This window comes from Chiloscyllium punctatum, chromosome 1 (genome assembly GCF_047496795.1).
Source record: "Chiloscyllium punctatum isolate Juve2018m chromosome 1, sChiPun1.3, whole genome shotgun sequence".
Classification (NCBI taxonomy): domain Eukaryota; kingdom Metazoa; phylum Chordata; class Chondrichthyes; order Orectolobiformes; family Hemiscylliidae; genus Chiloscyllium; species Chiloscyllium punctatum.
Window position 1 is genome coordinate 39,001,955 of NC_092739.1, and position 18,145 is coordinate 39,020,099.

At 39.3% G+C, this 18,145-nt stretch overlaps 1 protein-coding gene across 1 annotated transcript in view; it reads right to left on the bottom strand.

The window, feature by feature from the left end:
• Positions 1-7,600: 7,600 nt before the first annotated feature.
• Positions 7,601-18,145, bottom strand: part of prkg2 (protein kinase cGMP-dependent 2) — a 104,526-nt gene continuing 93,981 nt past the window's right edge. The window contains exons 18-19 of the mRNA XM_072593938.1: positions 15,127-15,193; positions 7,601-11,044 (exon numbers count right to left, since the gene is read on the bottom strand). Of these exons, the coding sequence (XP_072450039.1) occupies positions 10,949-11,044; positions 15,127-15,193 (163 nt within the window). The 3' untranslated portion in view covers positions 7,601-10,948. The remainder of the gene's footprint in view (positions 11,045-15,126; positions 15,194-18,145) is intronic.

Below are 18,145 nucleotides of genomic sequence, written 5' to 3' on the forward strand. Positions count from 1 at the left end.
ATATGCATCGCATCATTTTGCAGACTTCTATCAAGGCTCCCCTCAGCCTCTGCCACTCCAGAGAAAACAACCCAAATTTTTCTAGCTTCTCCTTATAGCTCATACACTTTAATGCAGGAACAATCCTGGTAAAACTCTTCTTCACCCTCTCCAAAGCCTCCATATCTTTCCTGTAATGCGGAGGCCAGAATTGAATGCAACACTCTAAGTGTGGCCTAACCAAGGTCTTATAAAGCGTAACATAATATCCTCTTGACCTTAATTCCCTTACCAATAAAGATAAGCATGCCATATGCTTTCTTTACCACTCTATCTACTTGCGTGGCCACTTTGAAGGAACAATGGACTTGAAGCCTAAGATCCCTCTATACATGTTCAGGGTACTGCCATTAACTGTATACTTTTTCTTAATATTTGATAAAGTGCAGAACCTCAGACTTCTCTGAATTAAACTCCATCTGCCATTTCTCTGCTCATATCTGCAATTTTGATCTACATCCTACTGTATCCTTTGACAACTCGCTACACTATCCATAACTCCACCAATCTTTATGTTGTCTGCAAGCGTACGAACCCTACCATCTACACTTTCATCCAAGTCATTTATATATATCACAAACAGTAGAGGTCCCAGTGCGGATCCCTGTGAAACATCACTAATCATGGATCTCTGGCCAGAAAATCATCCTTCCACCACTACCCACTGCTTTATTTGGGCAAGCCAATTTTGAATCAATGGGTCACCATTGATCCCATGCATCTAAAGTTTATGGATGAGCTTACCATGAGGGACCTTATTGAAAGCCTTATTGGAATCCATGTAGACAACATCCCCCGCTCGACCCTCATTAATCACCTTTGTCACCTTCTTGAAAAATTCAATCAGGTTAGTAAGACATAACCTGCCCTGAATAAAGCCAAATTGACTGTCCCTAATTTCCAAATGCTTGTACATCCTCTCTGTAAGAACTCTCTCCAAATACTTCCCAACCACCGATGTAAAACTCACCATTCAATAGTTTCCTGCATTATCCTTACATCCCTTCTTGAACAGAGGAACAACATTAGCTACTCAATAGTCCTCTGGGAATTCTCCAGTAGCCAGCAAGGATACAAAGGTCTTGGTCAAGACTCCAGCAATCTCCTCTCTTGCCACTCTCAATAGCATTGGGTACCATTGGGCCCTGGGGACTTATTGACCTTAATGCTTTTCAAGAGACCCAAAACCACTCCTTTCTTGATCTTAAAATGCCCTACCATATTTGCTTACTCCATAATTATCTCACTATCCTCCATATCCTTCTCTTGGGTGAATATCAACGCAAAGTACTCATTTAGGATCTCACTTTCTCTGCGTCCAAGCACAAGTTCCCTCCTTTTTTCTTGAGTGGTCCTACCCTTCCCCCTCAATATCCTCTTGTCGTTAATGAATGTATAGAATGCTTTGAGATTCTCTTTAATCTTACTTGCCAAAGTAATTTCTTGGCACCTTTCTGCTCTCCTGATTCCCTGTTTGAGTTCTTTCCTGCTTTCTCCATATTCCACATGGGCCCTGTCTGATTTTAGTTTCCTAAACCTTACATATGACTTTTTTCTCCTTTTGAATTAATCCAGAACTTCCCCTGTTACCCAAGTGTCCCTTATCTTGTCATCATTATCCTTCTTCCTTACTGGAACATGTTGGTCCTGAACTCTGAACAGCAGGTCTTTAAACAACTCCCACATGTCCAAATACGGACTTGCCTGATTATAGCTCCTCCCAATTAATACTCCCTAGCTCCTGTCTAATACTGATATAAGTTGCCTTCTCCAATTTTGTACCTTCCCGCAAGGTCCTGACTTATTCATAGTTATCTTGAAATGTAAGAAGTTGTGATCACTGTTTTCAAAATGCTCTCCCACTGTAAGTTCAATTAACTGGCCTGGCTCATTAACCAGTACAAGCTCCAGTATGGCCCCTCCTCTAGTTGGACTTTCAAGAAACCCTCTTGGATGCACTTCACAAATTCTGTCCTGTCTAAGCCTCTTGCTCTAAAGGAGTTCCAATTAATATTGGGAAAGTTAAAACCACTCACTATGACAACCCTGTTGTTATTGCAGTTTTCCATAATCTACCTACATATTTGCTTGTCAGTGTGTCAGTGGCGGTTGGAGGGGCTTTAGTATAATCCGATCAGAGTGACTGCACCCATCTGATATTTGAGCTCTACCCATCACGCCTCATTGGATGAATTGTCCAGTATGTCCTCTCTGAGTGCACATGTGACATTCTTCCTGATTAGTAATGCAACTCCTCCTCCTCTTTTACCTTCCTCTCTATCTAAGACAATGAAACCCTGGAATGTTAAGGAGCCAGTCCTGTCCCTCTCTCAACCAAAGCCACAGTATCATAGGCCCATATACTGATCCAGGCTTTAGGCTCATCTGCCTTACCTATAATGTGCCTTGCATTGATATAAACACACTTCATAAATATCATCATGTTCATTTATCTGTCTATACCTGTCCTTCCTTTCTTACTTACTGGTCCTAACATTTATCTTCCCCTCAATCCCTCCACTTGCTGACATGTTTCTCTGGTTTCCAGCCCCCTTCCAGTCTAGATTAAACCCTTCTGAGTAGCAATGGTGAAATGATTAAAACAAGGACAAGAACCAGGCACACTTTCTCATTATGCTTATACTCTGGTTGCGATTGTTGCATAAGTACTGCTCAGGTCCTGTCCCACTGCCATCAAGCTGAAAGATGACTTCATCATTGACATTGTAACAGCTCAGCACAGATATTGTCATCATTATTTTTTTTGGTTCTAGTGAAAGCTTCTTCTGCTTCTGGATTCCAGTAGCACTCCATATCCTTATCATAGATGTTCGCAATTCTGATGATAAACTAGGCAAGAATTTTGCTAAATAGTTTACAAATCCAACAAAATGGTGCATTGCTTTCATACCTGTTGGTCAGTGCATTTCTGCTACTACTTCCACCTTATCAAGATCTGAACAGAGTCCTTTTGCCGTCAGTATATGACCTATGCACTTGATGTCTGGTATTTTCAGTTGAATCCTTATCTTCAGTTTCAGGTTGATCTGGCAAGCTGTTGGCACCAAATTCTGATTGTGGTCAGTGATAATGTTGTCCATTGTGTCTCCACAGTCATAGATCAGCACATCATCTAATATAGCCTCTACTCCAGAATGATCACTGACTCTATCAAGCTAGTTATGTCGACCCTTTTTGAGTACAATGGAAATGCCAAACAGCATGTGCAGCCACTATATCTCCTAAATGACATCCAAAATGCATTTAGAAAGTTATTGCTTCACTTGCCAGTAACTGTTCTTTGCAATGAGTGTTGCAAAAACGTTTGCTTTTGCAAGTTATGACAAAATTTATACAATAATTGGCTTCAAAGTTATGTTCAAAATTTTATTGAAATATTTTGGATCTATGCATGCTTCCAATTTTCCAGACTTTTATTTTACTGTTATCATGGTACTAACCAAATTGTTGGAGTTTTCATTTCCTTGACTCTTCCCTTCTTTTCTAGCTCTCTTATGTTGTCTTTCAGGCTGGATTTGAGGGCAGTTGGACTCTCCTCAACAGATGCTAAGGTGATCTTGCACTCCCATTCACCTTGAGATGGCATTCACCAGGGTGATGTCCAAGTCTTGCAAAAGTTTCTTTGAAATCTCTTAGGATGTGGCCTGTGAAATGCTGACAATCTTTTTTGGTATATTTAGGGTTATCAGACTAAGCTTTAGATTTGCTTCAGCTGAGGTGCGTAGGTTTTGCTCAATTTCTATTATCTGGAACATTTCCCCTTTGCATTTGGCTCTCAGCTTAAGTTGGCCTCTTGGAAGAAGTATTATTTCATCATAAAGTCTTAACAATACTTCCAAGAGCTTGGATCACCACCTTGAGTTCACTTCACACATTTCTACAAAACTTACGATGTTGCACGAGGCACTGACACTTTATCTGCATTTGATGCTTTCTTTCTGCAGTCTTCATTCTAATGGTCATAAAACAATTATCATCTTCAGACCTGGCAACCCTAATCTGTTGCATGGTGTAGAGTGATTTATCGGAACCGTTGGCTGACATTTCTCCAGCAGTCATCTTTATAGGCTCCCTTTGCCTCTTTCTACTTCAGCACTTGTGTGCAAAGCAATTCAGTTTCTTGCAATTAGAGCACTGCTGCCCCATCGTTGACATGTTTTTCTTTTTTGTGATATCCTCTGTAATATGTACATGGCTGGCTTTGGCAGTGATCTTTGTACTGACTTTTCTGCAAATATTTATTCCATTTTCCCAATTTGTCATTTTCATTCAGCCTGATGTGCAGCTCAGATTAATGCAAAGCCATTGCTTTTGTCTCATTACTAAGTTCTCACTGGTGGTTGACATTAATGTGGAGTCCAGGGCGTGTGTTCAAAATCTCTGCAATCTGCTTTTTCTTCTCCTCGGTGAGAAATTAGCTTCTAATACAGTCTGCAGGGTTTTATCCTCAACACCGATAGCAGAGTTACTACAATTACTTGCTCAGGTTTTTAATTTCATTACATAACTATTTCTAGTTGTTCTCCTGAGAGTGAAAAAAATTCAGATTCTATCTCATATCTGATTTAATTTCCATCGCATCAGGGAGTGTAAAGTGAATAGCCGTTTGACTCATGCAGCAATAAAACGTTGCAAACTGTTATAGTATTTTTCAGATTGTTTTCACGGTTTCATTCAGTAGCTGGTCTTTTACAGCTTTGAAAATCCACATTTTTTAGCTGCGCCATCCCTGACACCATGTTTCAAGTAGCTTGTTTAATGACTGTCACAGATTGTATAGAAAGATACTTACAATAGAGGTGAGGGTCACAAGGCCACAGAAAGCCAGTCAGGACATTAAGTACAATTGTATTGCTCTAAACATACTGCACACCTCTGGCTGGACACACAAATCCAAACCCATTTTTGAGTCTTATTTGGCTACATTGCACCTTCTGGTATGAAATGGCTCAATAGCTGATGTGGTCTTAAGATACCAAGCATTAATATAGTACATTATGTAGTATCCATTTCTTTTTAAGCTTTAGAAGACATGGCCAGAATTGCTAATCACATTCTCTCCTTTAATACATGTTGGACACAAGGGGATTGTCAGAAGAAAGATTTCTAATAGAACAAATGCATAAAGACGTCTGGGGAGAACAAACCTTCTAACTCATCCAATGGTGACATCTGATTTTGCAGGAGTGGGAGGGTGTGATGAGAAATAAATTATTTAGCGGGATAGGTCATGAGCTGGAATATTAATTCACTCAATAGATGCCGTCAGATCTGCTCAATATTTCCAGCATTTTTTTTTTAAATTTCAGATTTCCAGCATCCACAGTGCTTTATTTTTGATGTATCCTTCCCTCTGGCCTGTCCACTGATCAGCCATTTTGGATACTGGAATGGATCCAGTATTTAAACTACTTGAGTGACAGAAACGGGAGCCAAATGGGTTAGGGGGTTGGGAGGCTTTTGAAACCTGCATTTTGACAACAGTGTAACCACCTGATGAAGGAGCAGCGCTCCAAAAGCTAATGCTTCCAATTAAACCTGTTGGACCATAACCTAGCGTTGTGTGATTTTTTAACCAATCTAATACAGTATTGACTTAGATTACTTACAGTGTGGAAACAGGCCCTTCGGCCCAACAAGTCCACACTGCCCCGCCGAAGCGTAACCCACCCATACCCCTACATCTACATCTACCCTTTACCTAACACTACGGGCTATTTAGCATGGCCAATTCACCTGACCTGCACATCTTTGGACTGTGGGAGGAAACCGGAGCACCCGGAGGAAACCCAAGCAGACACGGGGAGAACGTGCAAACTCCACACAGTCAGTCGCCTGAGGCGGGAATTGAACCCAGGTCTCTGACGCTGTGAGGCAGCAGTGCTAACCACTGTGCCACCGTGCCGCCCACATTGGAAGAGAATGATGGTGGTGCTGACTGGCCAGTTGACTGTTTACCAGTGTCTTCTTTTATATTCTCTCTCTTTTGGCAGACTTCCAAGGTGTGCCATTTAACTATGGGTAACTATTAATGTCATTTAAACCAGTGAATCTACTTGGACCAAAGTATTTTGGACCAGGTTTTGTTAGCATAAAATAGTTACCATAACATGTTCCCTTGCTCAGAAATTAGGCTGTCTCCCATCTATTCAGGAAGTGGTCCCAACGTGTTTAGCTCCTATGGAGCTACTTTGCTGGTGCAAATGGAACAGACTCTTAATGTAAGCTGGGATCCACCTTAAATTTCTGCCTACTTCAGGGATGAGATTTTTTTCCTCTCTGTAGTTCCAGGGATCTTGGGATAATAATTTTGCTGGCAGGTTATGGCACAGAATAAATGTTGCTGAAGACCAAAACTAATCTTTTTAAGAACAATGAACAATAAAACTATACAGCACAAGAACAGGCCATTCCTCCCTCCAAGCCTGTGCCACCATATTTTGCCTTTCCATACTAAAACTGTCTTCACTTACAGGATCCATATCTCTTTGTTCACTTCTTATCCATGTACTTGTCCAGGTGCTTTTTGAATGCTGCTATTGTGTTTGCTTCTACCACCTCTTCTGGCAATGCATTCCAGGCACTCAACACCGTTTGTGTAAAAATCTTGCCTCATATATCTCTTTCCCCCTGCCTTGCACTTTGAACCTGTGTCCCCTAATAATGGACCCTGGGAAAAAGCCTCAAACTTTCCACTCTATTCATGCCATTCACAATCTTATAAACGGCTATTAGGTTACCCCTCAACCTCTTGAAAACAAACCTGGTCAAGCAATTTAGAGTGGCACAGTGGCTCAGTGGTTAGCACTGCTGCCTCACAGTGCCAGGGACCCGGGTTCAATTCCCACCTCGAGCAGCTGTCTGTGTGGAGTTTGTACATTCTCCCCGTATCTGTGTGGGTTGCCTCCAGGTGCTCTGGTTTCCTCCTACAGTCCAAAGATGTTAGGTTGGGTGAATTGTCCATGCTCAATTGTCCATAGTGTTAGGTGTAAGGGAATGGGTCTGGGTGGGTTGCCCTTCGGCGGGTCGGTGTGGACTTGTTGGGCCGAAGGACTTGTTTCCACACTGTAGGTAATCTAATCTGAAATCTCCTATACCAGGCAATATCCTATACACTCTTGATGGCTTAGAAATGACATGTTGCAGCATTATGAGACAATTGCTTTATGATGACATACAGGTTAATTTCCAGATGTATATTTTGCAGAATGAAACAAAAATTGAGAAAAATAAGTTACAAAAGGAAGAGAATGTTAAGAATGAGTTCTATTAATTGAAATGATTACTTGCTTCCCTTAGCTGAGGTTTAAGTTTCTTTGGCCCGTTTGGAAGTTTGATATTCTCTGTAAATTTATTCAACTTTAGACAAGGTTTTTGGAATTTTACTGGATTTCATTCATATTGCATTTTTGTATTGTCTTAGTATTCAGAATCACTTGTAATAAAAAAAGCAATGTTTCATTTCTTGTATCTAAAGTTTATTAAAAATATATAAACAAAACTTCCAATACAAAAGCATATTTTTCTTAACACTGACAAATGGAAATACCTAAATTTATAGTTCATTATAATTTTTAAACAGCAGCTAGAACTTACTATAACTTACATTTTATCAAGAACTTAATTTAGAATTTAGGGGGTTTTTTTGAACAATTTTGTTTGAATATCTGTAAAGTAGCATCTCACACATTATCTTCATAATATTTTTATTCTGATTCGCTACTGATATTTATGCTCACAGCTGGTATTCTTAAAACTCTTCATCACTGGAGTTTATTCTTAAAACTCGATCAACCTGAATTCAATGAATGGAAAGCAATATACACTGTACTCCTTACTATGCTAATGAATCTAATGGTAACATGATGCACCCATAATAATACTCCATACAAATCACGTTTGCAAATATAGTAGGACTTAATGTCCTTGAACCTTCATGCTGAATATTTGTTATTTCTTTTATACATTGACATTAATATGATTAGACATGTCCATATCTTATAGGGCAGCATTTTGATATAATTCACATGTACAAACACTATGATTAGGTTTGGTGAGTTTTCAGGAAAACTAAAATATCAAATTTGCTCATGAAATAACATTATGATATTCCAGATAAGCAGTTCTATAACCAGGAACATTTCATCATTTTGGTGCTCCCAAAACATTGGGGAAAAGCTGTATCATATTTTTACATTCCTGACATGCACAATTCAAGACAGAGGTTTGCCTATGGTTTCCTATTCTTGTGTCATCTAAAGTCCCAGAATCCTTGTTATGAGCTGGTTTTCCCATTAAAAAGGCCTCTGCTCCTCATGCCAGATCTCTTGATAGAACAAATTCCTACGTCTGTCTATAGGAGTATGTTAGAGTTAACAGACATTAAGAAAGCTAGTCTCTGGATTAATCGAGACTTTTGTAATTTTTTTTTACCTTCTTAGAACCTAGTAAATTGACTCTAAGTGAAGAACCTTATTATTTCAACTGAAGCATAATGGGCGAATCAATACAAAATAAAGTACAACCATTTATATCACTTAAAAACAACCATTTCCTCTTCAGGCAACACTATAGAAAGCAACAAAAGTAGGAAAGCAAGTCAAAACAAATATTCAAATAATTAAGGCTGAGACATAAATTAGTTTTTTTTTACATTCAGCAGATCTAACCTATCATATGCCATACCCTCCAGCACTGATCGACAGAGTACAGCACACTGTCTGAGTTACAAAAAAAAACCATCTCCACAATCAGATTACCATGTCTAGCTTAGTCATTAAAGCCTATGGCCCATATTATGTCAAAACAATAATCCATTCACAGTCACCGGTGTTCACAATTGGTTCCAAACATCCATGGGCCATATTTCCAGTTATTCTTTTAGTTCTGGCACCACTGAGTTTGTGACACCAGAGGAGTGACACCCCATTTTGTGGGGCCCAGCAGGTAGCTACACCATTATAGACACTTCTTCAATAGTCACTTGCTCCATGCTGTTATAAAATCTGGTATGTGACCAGCATTAGAATGTTTAGGAATGTCCTTGTGTTCCATTCCATTAGATTCCAGGTATTGTTCCTATGGTCCATTTTCTATTGGGGAGGCAACAATCTTTAAAAATGCCAAATCTTTCTTTCAGGATCTTGGCAGCTGCACCCACCTGGATTACATTCAGTTTAAATTTGACAAATGTAACACCACTTTTTCAAGAAAGGAGGTGGAGAAATAACCAGGAACTACAGTTCAGTTAGACTAACATTAGAAAGATGCTGGAACCTATTATTAACGATGTCTTGACAATTTGTTTTGTCCATGACAGGCATATATTATATTTAACTTTTATAACATGAACTGTAATCTGTTTGGAATCCTCCAGAACTAATTTTATTGTAAGTGGACACTGATGTGCTACTTAAGGTGGCTGCTTAGAGTCAGAAGACTTTGAAATTTGAAGTATTTTGAGTCTCTAGTAGAAAAACAATTAAGGTGCTTTCCTTAAATAGGAATATACAAATAAAACCTATTTGTGGAATTCACTGTTCCCATTTTTTTTGTATTCTTACACAAACCCAGAATTTATGGGCTCCCTGTTTTTGAATACAAAATTTAGCAAATAGAAACTACAAAGAAGCTACTTTGTGAGTAGATGAGAATGACCTTTATGCATTCTCAATTGTGTAGCGATGGTTTCTAATCTCAAAACATTCTGGATGGGTAAAAGAAGTACTTGTCATGTGTCATCTGGTACAGATTTTAAAATTTATTTCAAGAACCAGGGAGAAATCATTGAGGCTGCAAACAACACAACAAATAACAGAAGCAGCAAAGGTACCAATATTTATGCCTTAAAACCAGAAGCTGCAACATCATGAGATGTCCAGACTGTTCCTTTTTAAGTCTTCCAGTATAGAAAACCAACCTCCTAGTTATAAAACTGCAAGCAACTAACTTCGTGATCTGCTTTAAAAAATGACCACTTCAAGGGAACCTTACAAGAACTTTGATACAAGATGGCACATTTGCCTTTATTGCATTGGGCGTGGAGTACAATAATTTCTTCTATATAACAGCACATTGGTGTGACCACTTATAGAGCACAGTGTGTAGTTTTGGCCTTCATCTTTAAGGAAGGATACACCTGTATTTGTACTGGAGGCAGTACACAGAAGGTTCACTAGATTAGCATTTGGATGAAAAGATCATTCTAATGATGAATTGCTAAATTGGGCCTATGTTCCCTGGAGTTTAGAACAATGAGAGGTTATCTAATTGAAATATACAAGGTTCTGAAGTGGCTTGTCAGGGTAACCTTTCAGGAAATGATATTATCGCCAAACCAGGAAGGAACATGATTGTACACAGTTCACCAAAAACATACTCTGCAGGTGAAATCAGCATCATGTGTAGAAAGTCTGTGAGGTCTTAATATAAAAACAAAACTTCTGTGTGATCAAAGATGTGGTGGCTTGGAAATCTTGGCATGTGCATACTGGGAAGAAAGGCTGCAGCACAAATACTGCTACTGACTGCAGCTGTACAACTGTTTATCCTGGCTATTCAACATCCCCACTTGCTCCTGCCCACTGAGTGCAACCATCTTTACTACAGCTGAAAGAATTATTTGTACAAGCCACGTTTTGACTCATAGCAACTATTTAAATAGAAAATGTTTTTCTAGTTAAGATAATACCAGAAGAAACTTTTACTGATTTCTTAAAATTTTTTAAGTAATTTCTTTCCTTCTTGATGATATCGATTGTTAATTCTTTATTCTGTAGATGCTCCTGCTGGTTAGTTTCTGTTAATACCATTGAACATGAAATTGTGTATGATCATTGAGTAAGGGTAACAGTTGGAGTCTTCTTGCAGTACGTGACTTGGCATTGATTTAGAAATCCTTGTCCCAACCTGAAAGTTCATCTGGGGGAATATCCTTATCAGGAGGATAAGTGTCGAAGTATCTATAATCTGTTGGACCTTTAAGCTTGGAAAAAAGGGAAAATGTATTACTCGGAAGGACCCCATCCTGAAAAAGACACTGCTATTAAATTGTTATGTTAGTTATTAATGGTTCCATCAGTAACCCGGCAAAAAAAGTTAGACTTGGCATTCTTGGGCCATCAGCCTCTTCCATCTGATACATAAAGTGTCGCATCTTAACTCAACAATTAACAGTGTTTCTGTCTTTACCAAATATGTTGGTGTGTTAATTCATTCATTTAAATAGATACCATAAGAAAAAGTTAATATAATTTACAGTTTAAAAGTAGGCTACTTGATTCAATTTGGCTGTCCTGGTATTTATGCTCTGACAAGCCTCTGACATCATCAAGCTCTGATCAGTGTCACCTTATTCCTTTCCCCCTCACATACTTACCTCATTTCCCCTTAAATGTACCTGTGTTATTTGCATCATTAGCAAGTTCCATGTTTTAACCATACTCTCTGAGCAAAACAAAGCGCTTTCTTACCGGATTGATTAGTTACTACCTTATGTTCATGACCCATTGATTCGCCCCACCGAGTGAAAATGCTTCTTTATAGTTCATCATCTTAAAAAGCTCCAGTAGCCAATGAAAGAAAAATGCCACATCTGGTTCTGTGTATCCTGACAGTTATAAGTTCTCTGTTCCAATATCCTTTTTGCAGAAACTGAATTTTCAAAATCTCCCCTTCATTGACCATTACTTTTTCCACATAAGTTTACATAATGGAGAAATCATTGTAACAAAGAAGTTTAAACTGTGGTCTGTAAATTTAATAATGTACTGGTGACTGTGTGGAGTTTGCATATTCTCCCCGTGTCTGCGTGGGTTTCCTCTGGGTTCTCCAGTTTCCTCCCACAGTCCAAAGATGTGCAGGTCACGTGAATTGGCCATGCTAAATTGCCCATAGTGTTTGGTGCATTAATTAGTGTGAAATGGGTTTGGGTGGGTTGCTCTTCGGAGAGTGGGTGTGGACTGGTTGGGCCGAAGGGCCTGTTTCCACACTGTAGGGAATCTAATCTAATCCATTATATGATTATTTCTTTTGAACAACATGAATGAAGACATTAGTGTTCTTAATAGGCAATTTGTATTTTGTATTTCAATGACCTGATCTTAGGAAAATCAACACTAAGGATTTCAAAATGGAGTTAGTAGACTTATCACTCCTTCAAAACTAATGCACTGACTCTCTTTCTCCATTTTTATTCCCTGCACAATGGCATGGAGTGGTACACAGGCAAGTTATCTCATATTGTGTCAGTTGGGGTTCAGTATGTTGCATTGCTATATCCTCAGGTAATTGTAAATGAGGCACAAGCCACTCCAGCATGAGGAAGGTAACCAATGCACACTCATTGATGAAAGCTCAATGCTTAAAATTGATTCCATGATGAAGGCCTCCAAGCGCTCCGTTTCTTCCTGTCACGCCAACCCAACCAGTACACTTCCACTGACATTCTCATTTGCCTGGCTGAACTGGTCCTCACCCTCAACAACTTCTCCTTCCAATCCTCCCACTTCCTCCAAACCAAGGGGGTCGCCATGAGCACCCGCATGGGCCCCAGCTATGCCTGCCTCTTCTTTGGGTAAGTGGAACAGTCTATCTTCTACAACTATACTGGCATCATTCCCCAGCTTTTCCTCCATGACATCGATGACTGTATTGGTGCTACCTCGTGCTCTCACATGGAGGTTGAACGGTTCATCAAATTCACTAACATTTTCCACCCCAACCTCAAATTCACCTGGACCATTTTGGACATCTTGCTCCCCTTCCTAGAACTCTCCATCTCCATCTCTGGCGGCTAACTAAACATGGACATCTAGTACAAACCCACTGACTCCCACAGCTACCTAGACTCCACCTCCACCCATCCTGCCTCATGTAAAAATGCCATCCCTTATTCCCAATTCATCTGCCTTCACCGCATCTGCTCCCAGGACAACCAATTCCACCACAAAACATCCAAGATGGCCTCCTTCTTCAAAAACTGCAATTTCCCCTCCTACGTGATTGACGATGCCCTCCAGCATCTCTCCGCCATTTCCCACACCTCAGCCCTTGAACACCACCTCTTCCAACGCAACAAGGAAAGAACCCCCTGGTCCTCACCTTCTACCCCACCAACCTCCAGATACAATGCATCATCCTCTGCCACTTCTGCAACCTACAAACAGACCCCACCACTAGGGGTATATTTCCCTCCCACCCATATCTGCATTTTGGAGAGACCATTCCCTCCGCGACTCCCTTGTCAGATCCACCTACCTCCACCAACCCACACCCAACTCCTGGCACCTTCTCCTGCCATCACAGGAAGTGCCAAACCTGCACCCACACCTCCCCTCTCACCTCTGTCCAAGGCCCTAAAGGATCCTTCCACATCTGACAGAAATTTACCTGTACTTCCACACACGTCATCTACTGTGTCCGTTACACCCAATGTGGTCTCCTCTACATCGGGCAGACAGTACACCAACTTGCAGATCTTTTCAGAGAACATCTCTGGGACACCCGCACCAACTAACCCCACTGCTCCATGGCTGAACACTTTAACTTCCCCTCCCACTCCACCAAGGAGATGCAGGTCCTGGGCCTCCTCCATCACAAAACCCTAACCACCCGATACCTGGAGGAAGAATGCTTCAGCTTCCGCTTTGGGACCCTGCAACCACATGGGATTAATATGGATTTCACCAGTATCTTCACTTCCCCTCCCCCCACCTTATCAAAGTCCCAAGCCACTAACTCAGCACCACCCTCTTCCTGACCTATCCAACTTCCTTCCCACCTATATGCTCTACCCTCCTCTCTGACCTATCACACGTTTCCCCCCCGTCCACCTTCATCTCCCTATCACATTCCCAGCTAACTTCCCTCCAGCTCCACCCCCCTCCCATTTATCTCTTTGCCCCCTGGCCCATAAGCCTCAATCCTGATGAAGGGCATATGACAGAAACATCAATTCTCCTGCTCCTCAGTTGCTGCCTGACCTGCTATGCTTTTACAGCACCATACTCTCGACTCTGATCTCCAGCATTTCACTCTTCCCAGTGACAGTATCAGATATTCACTGGGATGGTAAATTGCAATCAGAGTCATAGTAAGTCATCTTCTGCGGAAGAATCAAAATATTGTGGATGCTGTAAATCTGAAAGAAAAACAGAAAAGGCCAGAGAGACTATTGCAGAACTGAAGTTCTGAAGAAGTCATACCAGACTCAAACGTTAACTCTGTTTCTCTGCTGTCAGACCTGCTGAGTTTCTCCAGCATTTCACCAATACTCTTTAACCTAGATCCCAATAGATTGAGGGTCGGTGTGGATTTGTTGGGCCGAAGGGCCTGTTTCCACACTGTAGGCAATTTAATCTAATCAAGATTATCCTCTTCTGCAACAGTCAAGTGTTGGATTAGTGGTGCTGGAAGAGCACAGCAGTTCAGGCAACATCCAACGAGCAGCGAAATTGACATTTCGGGCAAAAGCCCTTCATCAGGAATAAACCTGTTTTATTCCTGATGAAGGGCTTTTGCCCAAAACGTCGATTTCGCTGCTCGTTGGATGCTGCCTGAACTGCTGTGCTCTTCCAGCACCACTAATCCAGTATTTGGTTTCCAGCATCTGCAGTCATTGTTTTTACCTTGTTGATTTAAACAGTCAAGTGTGCCCAGATCCTATGCCAGTGACGATTACTGCTTTTCTGAATGAGATTGCCAATTCCATTAAAAATGCTGCCAGTTTTTCAAGAATGCTTTGGTAGTGAAGAAACCTTTGCTTCTCTCTGCAACGTTTGCATTGATTAATGTGAATGGAATTGGAAACCTCACCCTAGCTACCATTTTTGAATTATCAATCTAAATTGGACCTGATTCCACAGCTCATCCTGTCTCATAGGTTACAGTAGTAGCAAATGGCTCTTCACTGTTGGTTTACCAATAGATAAACAGCTAATTGTTTAGTCAGTTACTTACCCCCCATTGTAAACTACTTATTTTTGACAGAAACAATATAACAGAGTACAATAATGTGCAAAATCATGACATATTACATCATAAGGACAATAATAATAAGCAAAGTACCTCTCTTTTTAAAGGTGACGGTAACGTTCTGGCTTTCAATCCTTCCCAGTTAAATCCACTGAACCATCTGTATTTGAAGGAAATGAATTTATTTAAATGTAATCTTTATCTAATAGGTTCACACATACTTTCCTTTTATACAACTAAACCTACATTTGTAAGCTAATTTGTGTAACTTTTGCAATGCTAGGTAAAGATATTATTAAAATTTATTTGGAATATTTGTTTCATATTATTTACAGGATATGAATGCCAATACTATCCCATCATTGTTGTCCATTCCCAACTACCAATGAGAAAGTGGTGCTGAGTCGCCTTTTTGAATTGCTGTGGACCATGTAGTACAGATCCACCTCAGTTACATTAGGAAGGGTACGTAGTCAAAGTGAACAAACAATGATATAGTTCCAAGTCAAAATGGTTTGTGGCTTTGAGGTGAATGGCAATGGCATTGGTATTGCTACGCACCTGCTGTCTTTGTTCTGCAAGGCAGTAGAGGCCACAGGTTTGGAACTTGCTTTGAAATAATTTTGGCAAGTTGCTATGGTGCATTTTTTTTTAGGCTGTGCAAGCCATTGTCCTGGAGGAGTGAATTCCAACACATGTAAGGCATGTGCCTTCTAGATGATGACTAAGCTTTAGGGAATTCGAAGGTGAATTATTTGTTACAGAATTCCCAGCCTCTGACCTGCTTTCATTTATCCAGGGTATTTGCATAACTGGCCCAGTTAATCTTTTGGTATGTGGCAATCTTCAGGACTTTAATGGTAAGAGATTCAATGATATTAATGTCATTGAATGCCAATAGGAGATGGCCAGATCCTCTCTTGTTGAAGGTGGCATGAATGTGGCACTAGTGTGGCATGAATATTATTTATCATAGATGGTACTGAACACTGAGCAATCATTAGTGAGCAATGATAAAGTGCTAAAGTCCTTTGCTAATTTTTCCCAACTTCATTTATTACAAATGCTTTGAAAATTAGTTCAAGTTTGCTTTTTTCAAACTCTGATAAAAATATCTAATTTCTTTTCCCTTAATTGATTAATTCTTCCTGGTTAAATTGCACCATTTAAATATGTTTATATTCTTGATGTGCTAAAGCCAGTCTTTTGGTAATTGAACATTTTTGTCCAAAATGATTGGTTTACTTGAAGAAACCAAGATAAATAACAATGTAATTTTTGAGTTATCTGATGGTAGATCAAAGTGAGATAGCTGAATGTTATCTGAATTACAAAACTCAAGCATTCCTGAGATTTTTTTAATTAGCTGTTAAATCACATCTGTTGCAAGAACTAACATGCAAATACGAATTGAAGCAAAGTTTATAGACAAAGGAAATATATACAAATTCTTGTGGGAAACATCAATGATAGATTTTAACCAAAGATATCAGATTGTTTTTCTAATTCTAGTTTGACTGGGCTGAATTATGTCGATAATATTAAAGTACATAAATACATAATGAGTGACAAGTCAGGTTGGAGAGAAAACAATTTCTTTTTTAACAATCAGTAGCATAACCAAATAATTACTTCTAAAAATGGAAAAACAATTGAGCAAGAGGAAGAAGATAATAGAAGAAAATAGTATGAAAACTACACAAGAGTATTACTGAGCCCCGTCTATATAAAAGGTAACTTCTAGCCATCCAATAGGACGGTGAGAAAAGCTTCCAAAGGAAAGAGACAGTTCATATAAATTTTCAATCTCATTTGATATTTCCAGCTGAATTATGTTCTGTGACTTACTTTGCAAAACTATTTGGTCACATGATTTTGTAAATTGGAATCATGTTACTGGCAAATAAATTTTGTTTGGTACAAAAGTAATCACAGATATGAATAGCCATGAAAGTATTCAAGTAATCACATTGTGATTTGTTTCCTTTCTGAATATGCAATTATAGATTTTTTGCAAACATTTGATAATTATTTTACTGTTTCTTTGTATTGTGTATTCCTACACAAAATAGCAATAATTGACATAGGCCTATTTGTGAAGGTATTGATCAATAAAAAGCATTTCAGAACAGCATTGTGCTTACCAGAGAGAAACAAAACTCTTTTCAGCATGCTGTTAAACAGTCTGAATGCACAAATGAAAAGAAAACCAGTAGAGGTTTGGGTTTCAGCAGAATATGACACTGTACTTTTCATGTTATGGATCAACAGTGATGTAAATCACACAGGGATATTGAGTCAATGTCACAGCAATAACATCATTGCTTTATCACATCTAATTATGTATCACTGCACTCTCCACAAACAGGAAAGTATATTGACACAAATGCATGAACACTGGAGATCAATTCACAGCAGGAATATTTATTATGGCAGATTGGGCGAAAAATGAATTGAAATAGCCTATCTGTTAAAATCAGCAACAGTTCTCATACGTTTCTAGATAAACAAGCAATAGTCCAGTCTGTGGTAACAACCAAGTAAGGTGATTCTTCATTCTCTCTCCCACTGTTCAAACTCTGGATAATTTTCTCGGATTACTTATCTTCATCAATCAATTCCCTTTGCTTGAAATCACTTTCATCCTCAAGGGAAAATTAAAGAACAAATAAAAATATGACCACAAGAGTGTGGCTACACAAACATTTCTACAAGTTCTGTGTGCTTGTTGCAATTGATTTCTTGTTTAATTTTCTGTTAAGGATGGAGGTTATTCAACCAAAAGAAATTGGTAAAAATAGAAAAGGGAAGATCAATGAAGGGAAAAGTGCCAAAGGCATCTGATCATAGCTTATTTAACTGTTTAACTTCCAATAGAAAATATAAAAAGTTAGCTGTCCAAAATTACAGCATTTAAGCATTTCACATCACATTGTGCACATGTTTCAATTAATATTTTCATTCAAGTGTGGCATCAAGCAGTTCTAGCAAAACTGAAGTCAATGTTAATCTTGAAAAGAATGAACTGCTGGTTAAGTTATAAGGAAGATAGTTGTGGTGTTTGGAGGTCGGTCATCTCAGCTCTGGAACCACTTTGCAGGAGTTCCTCATG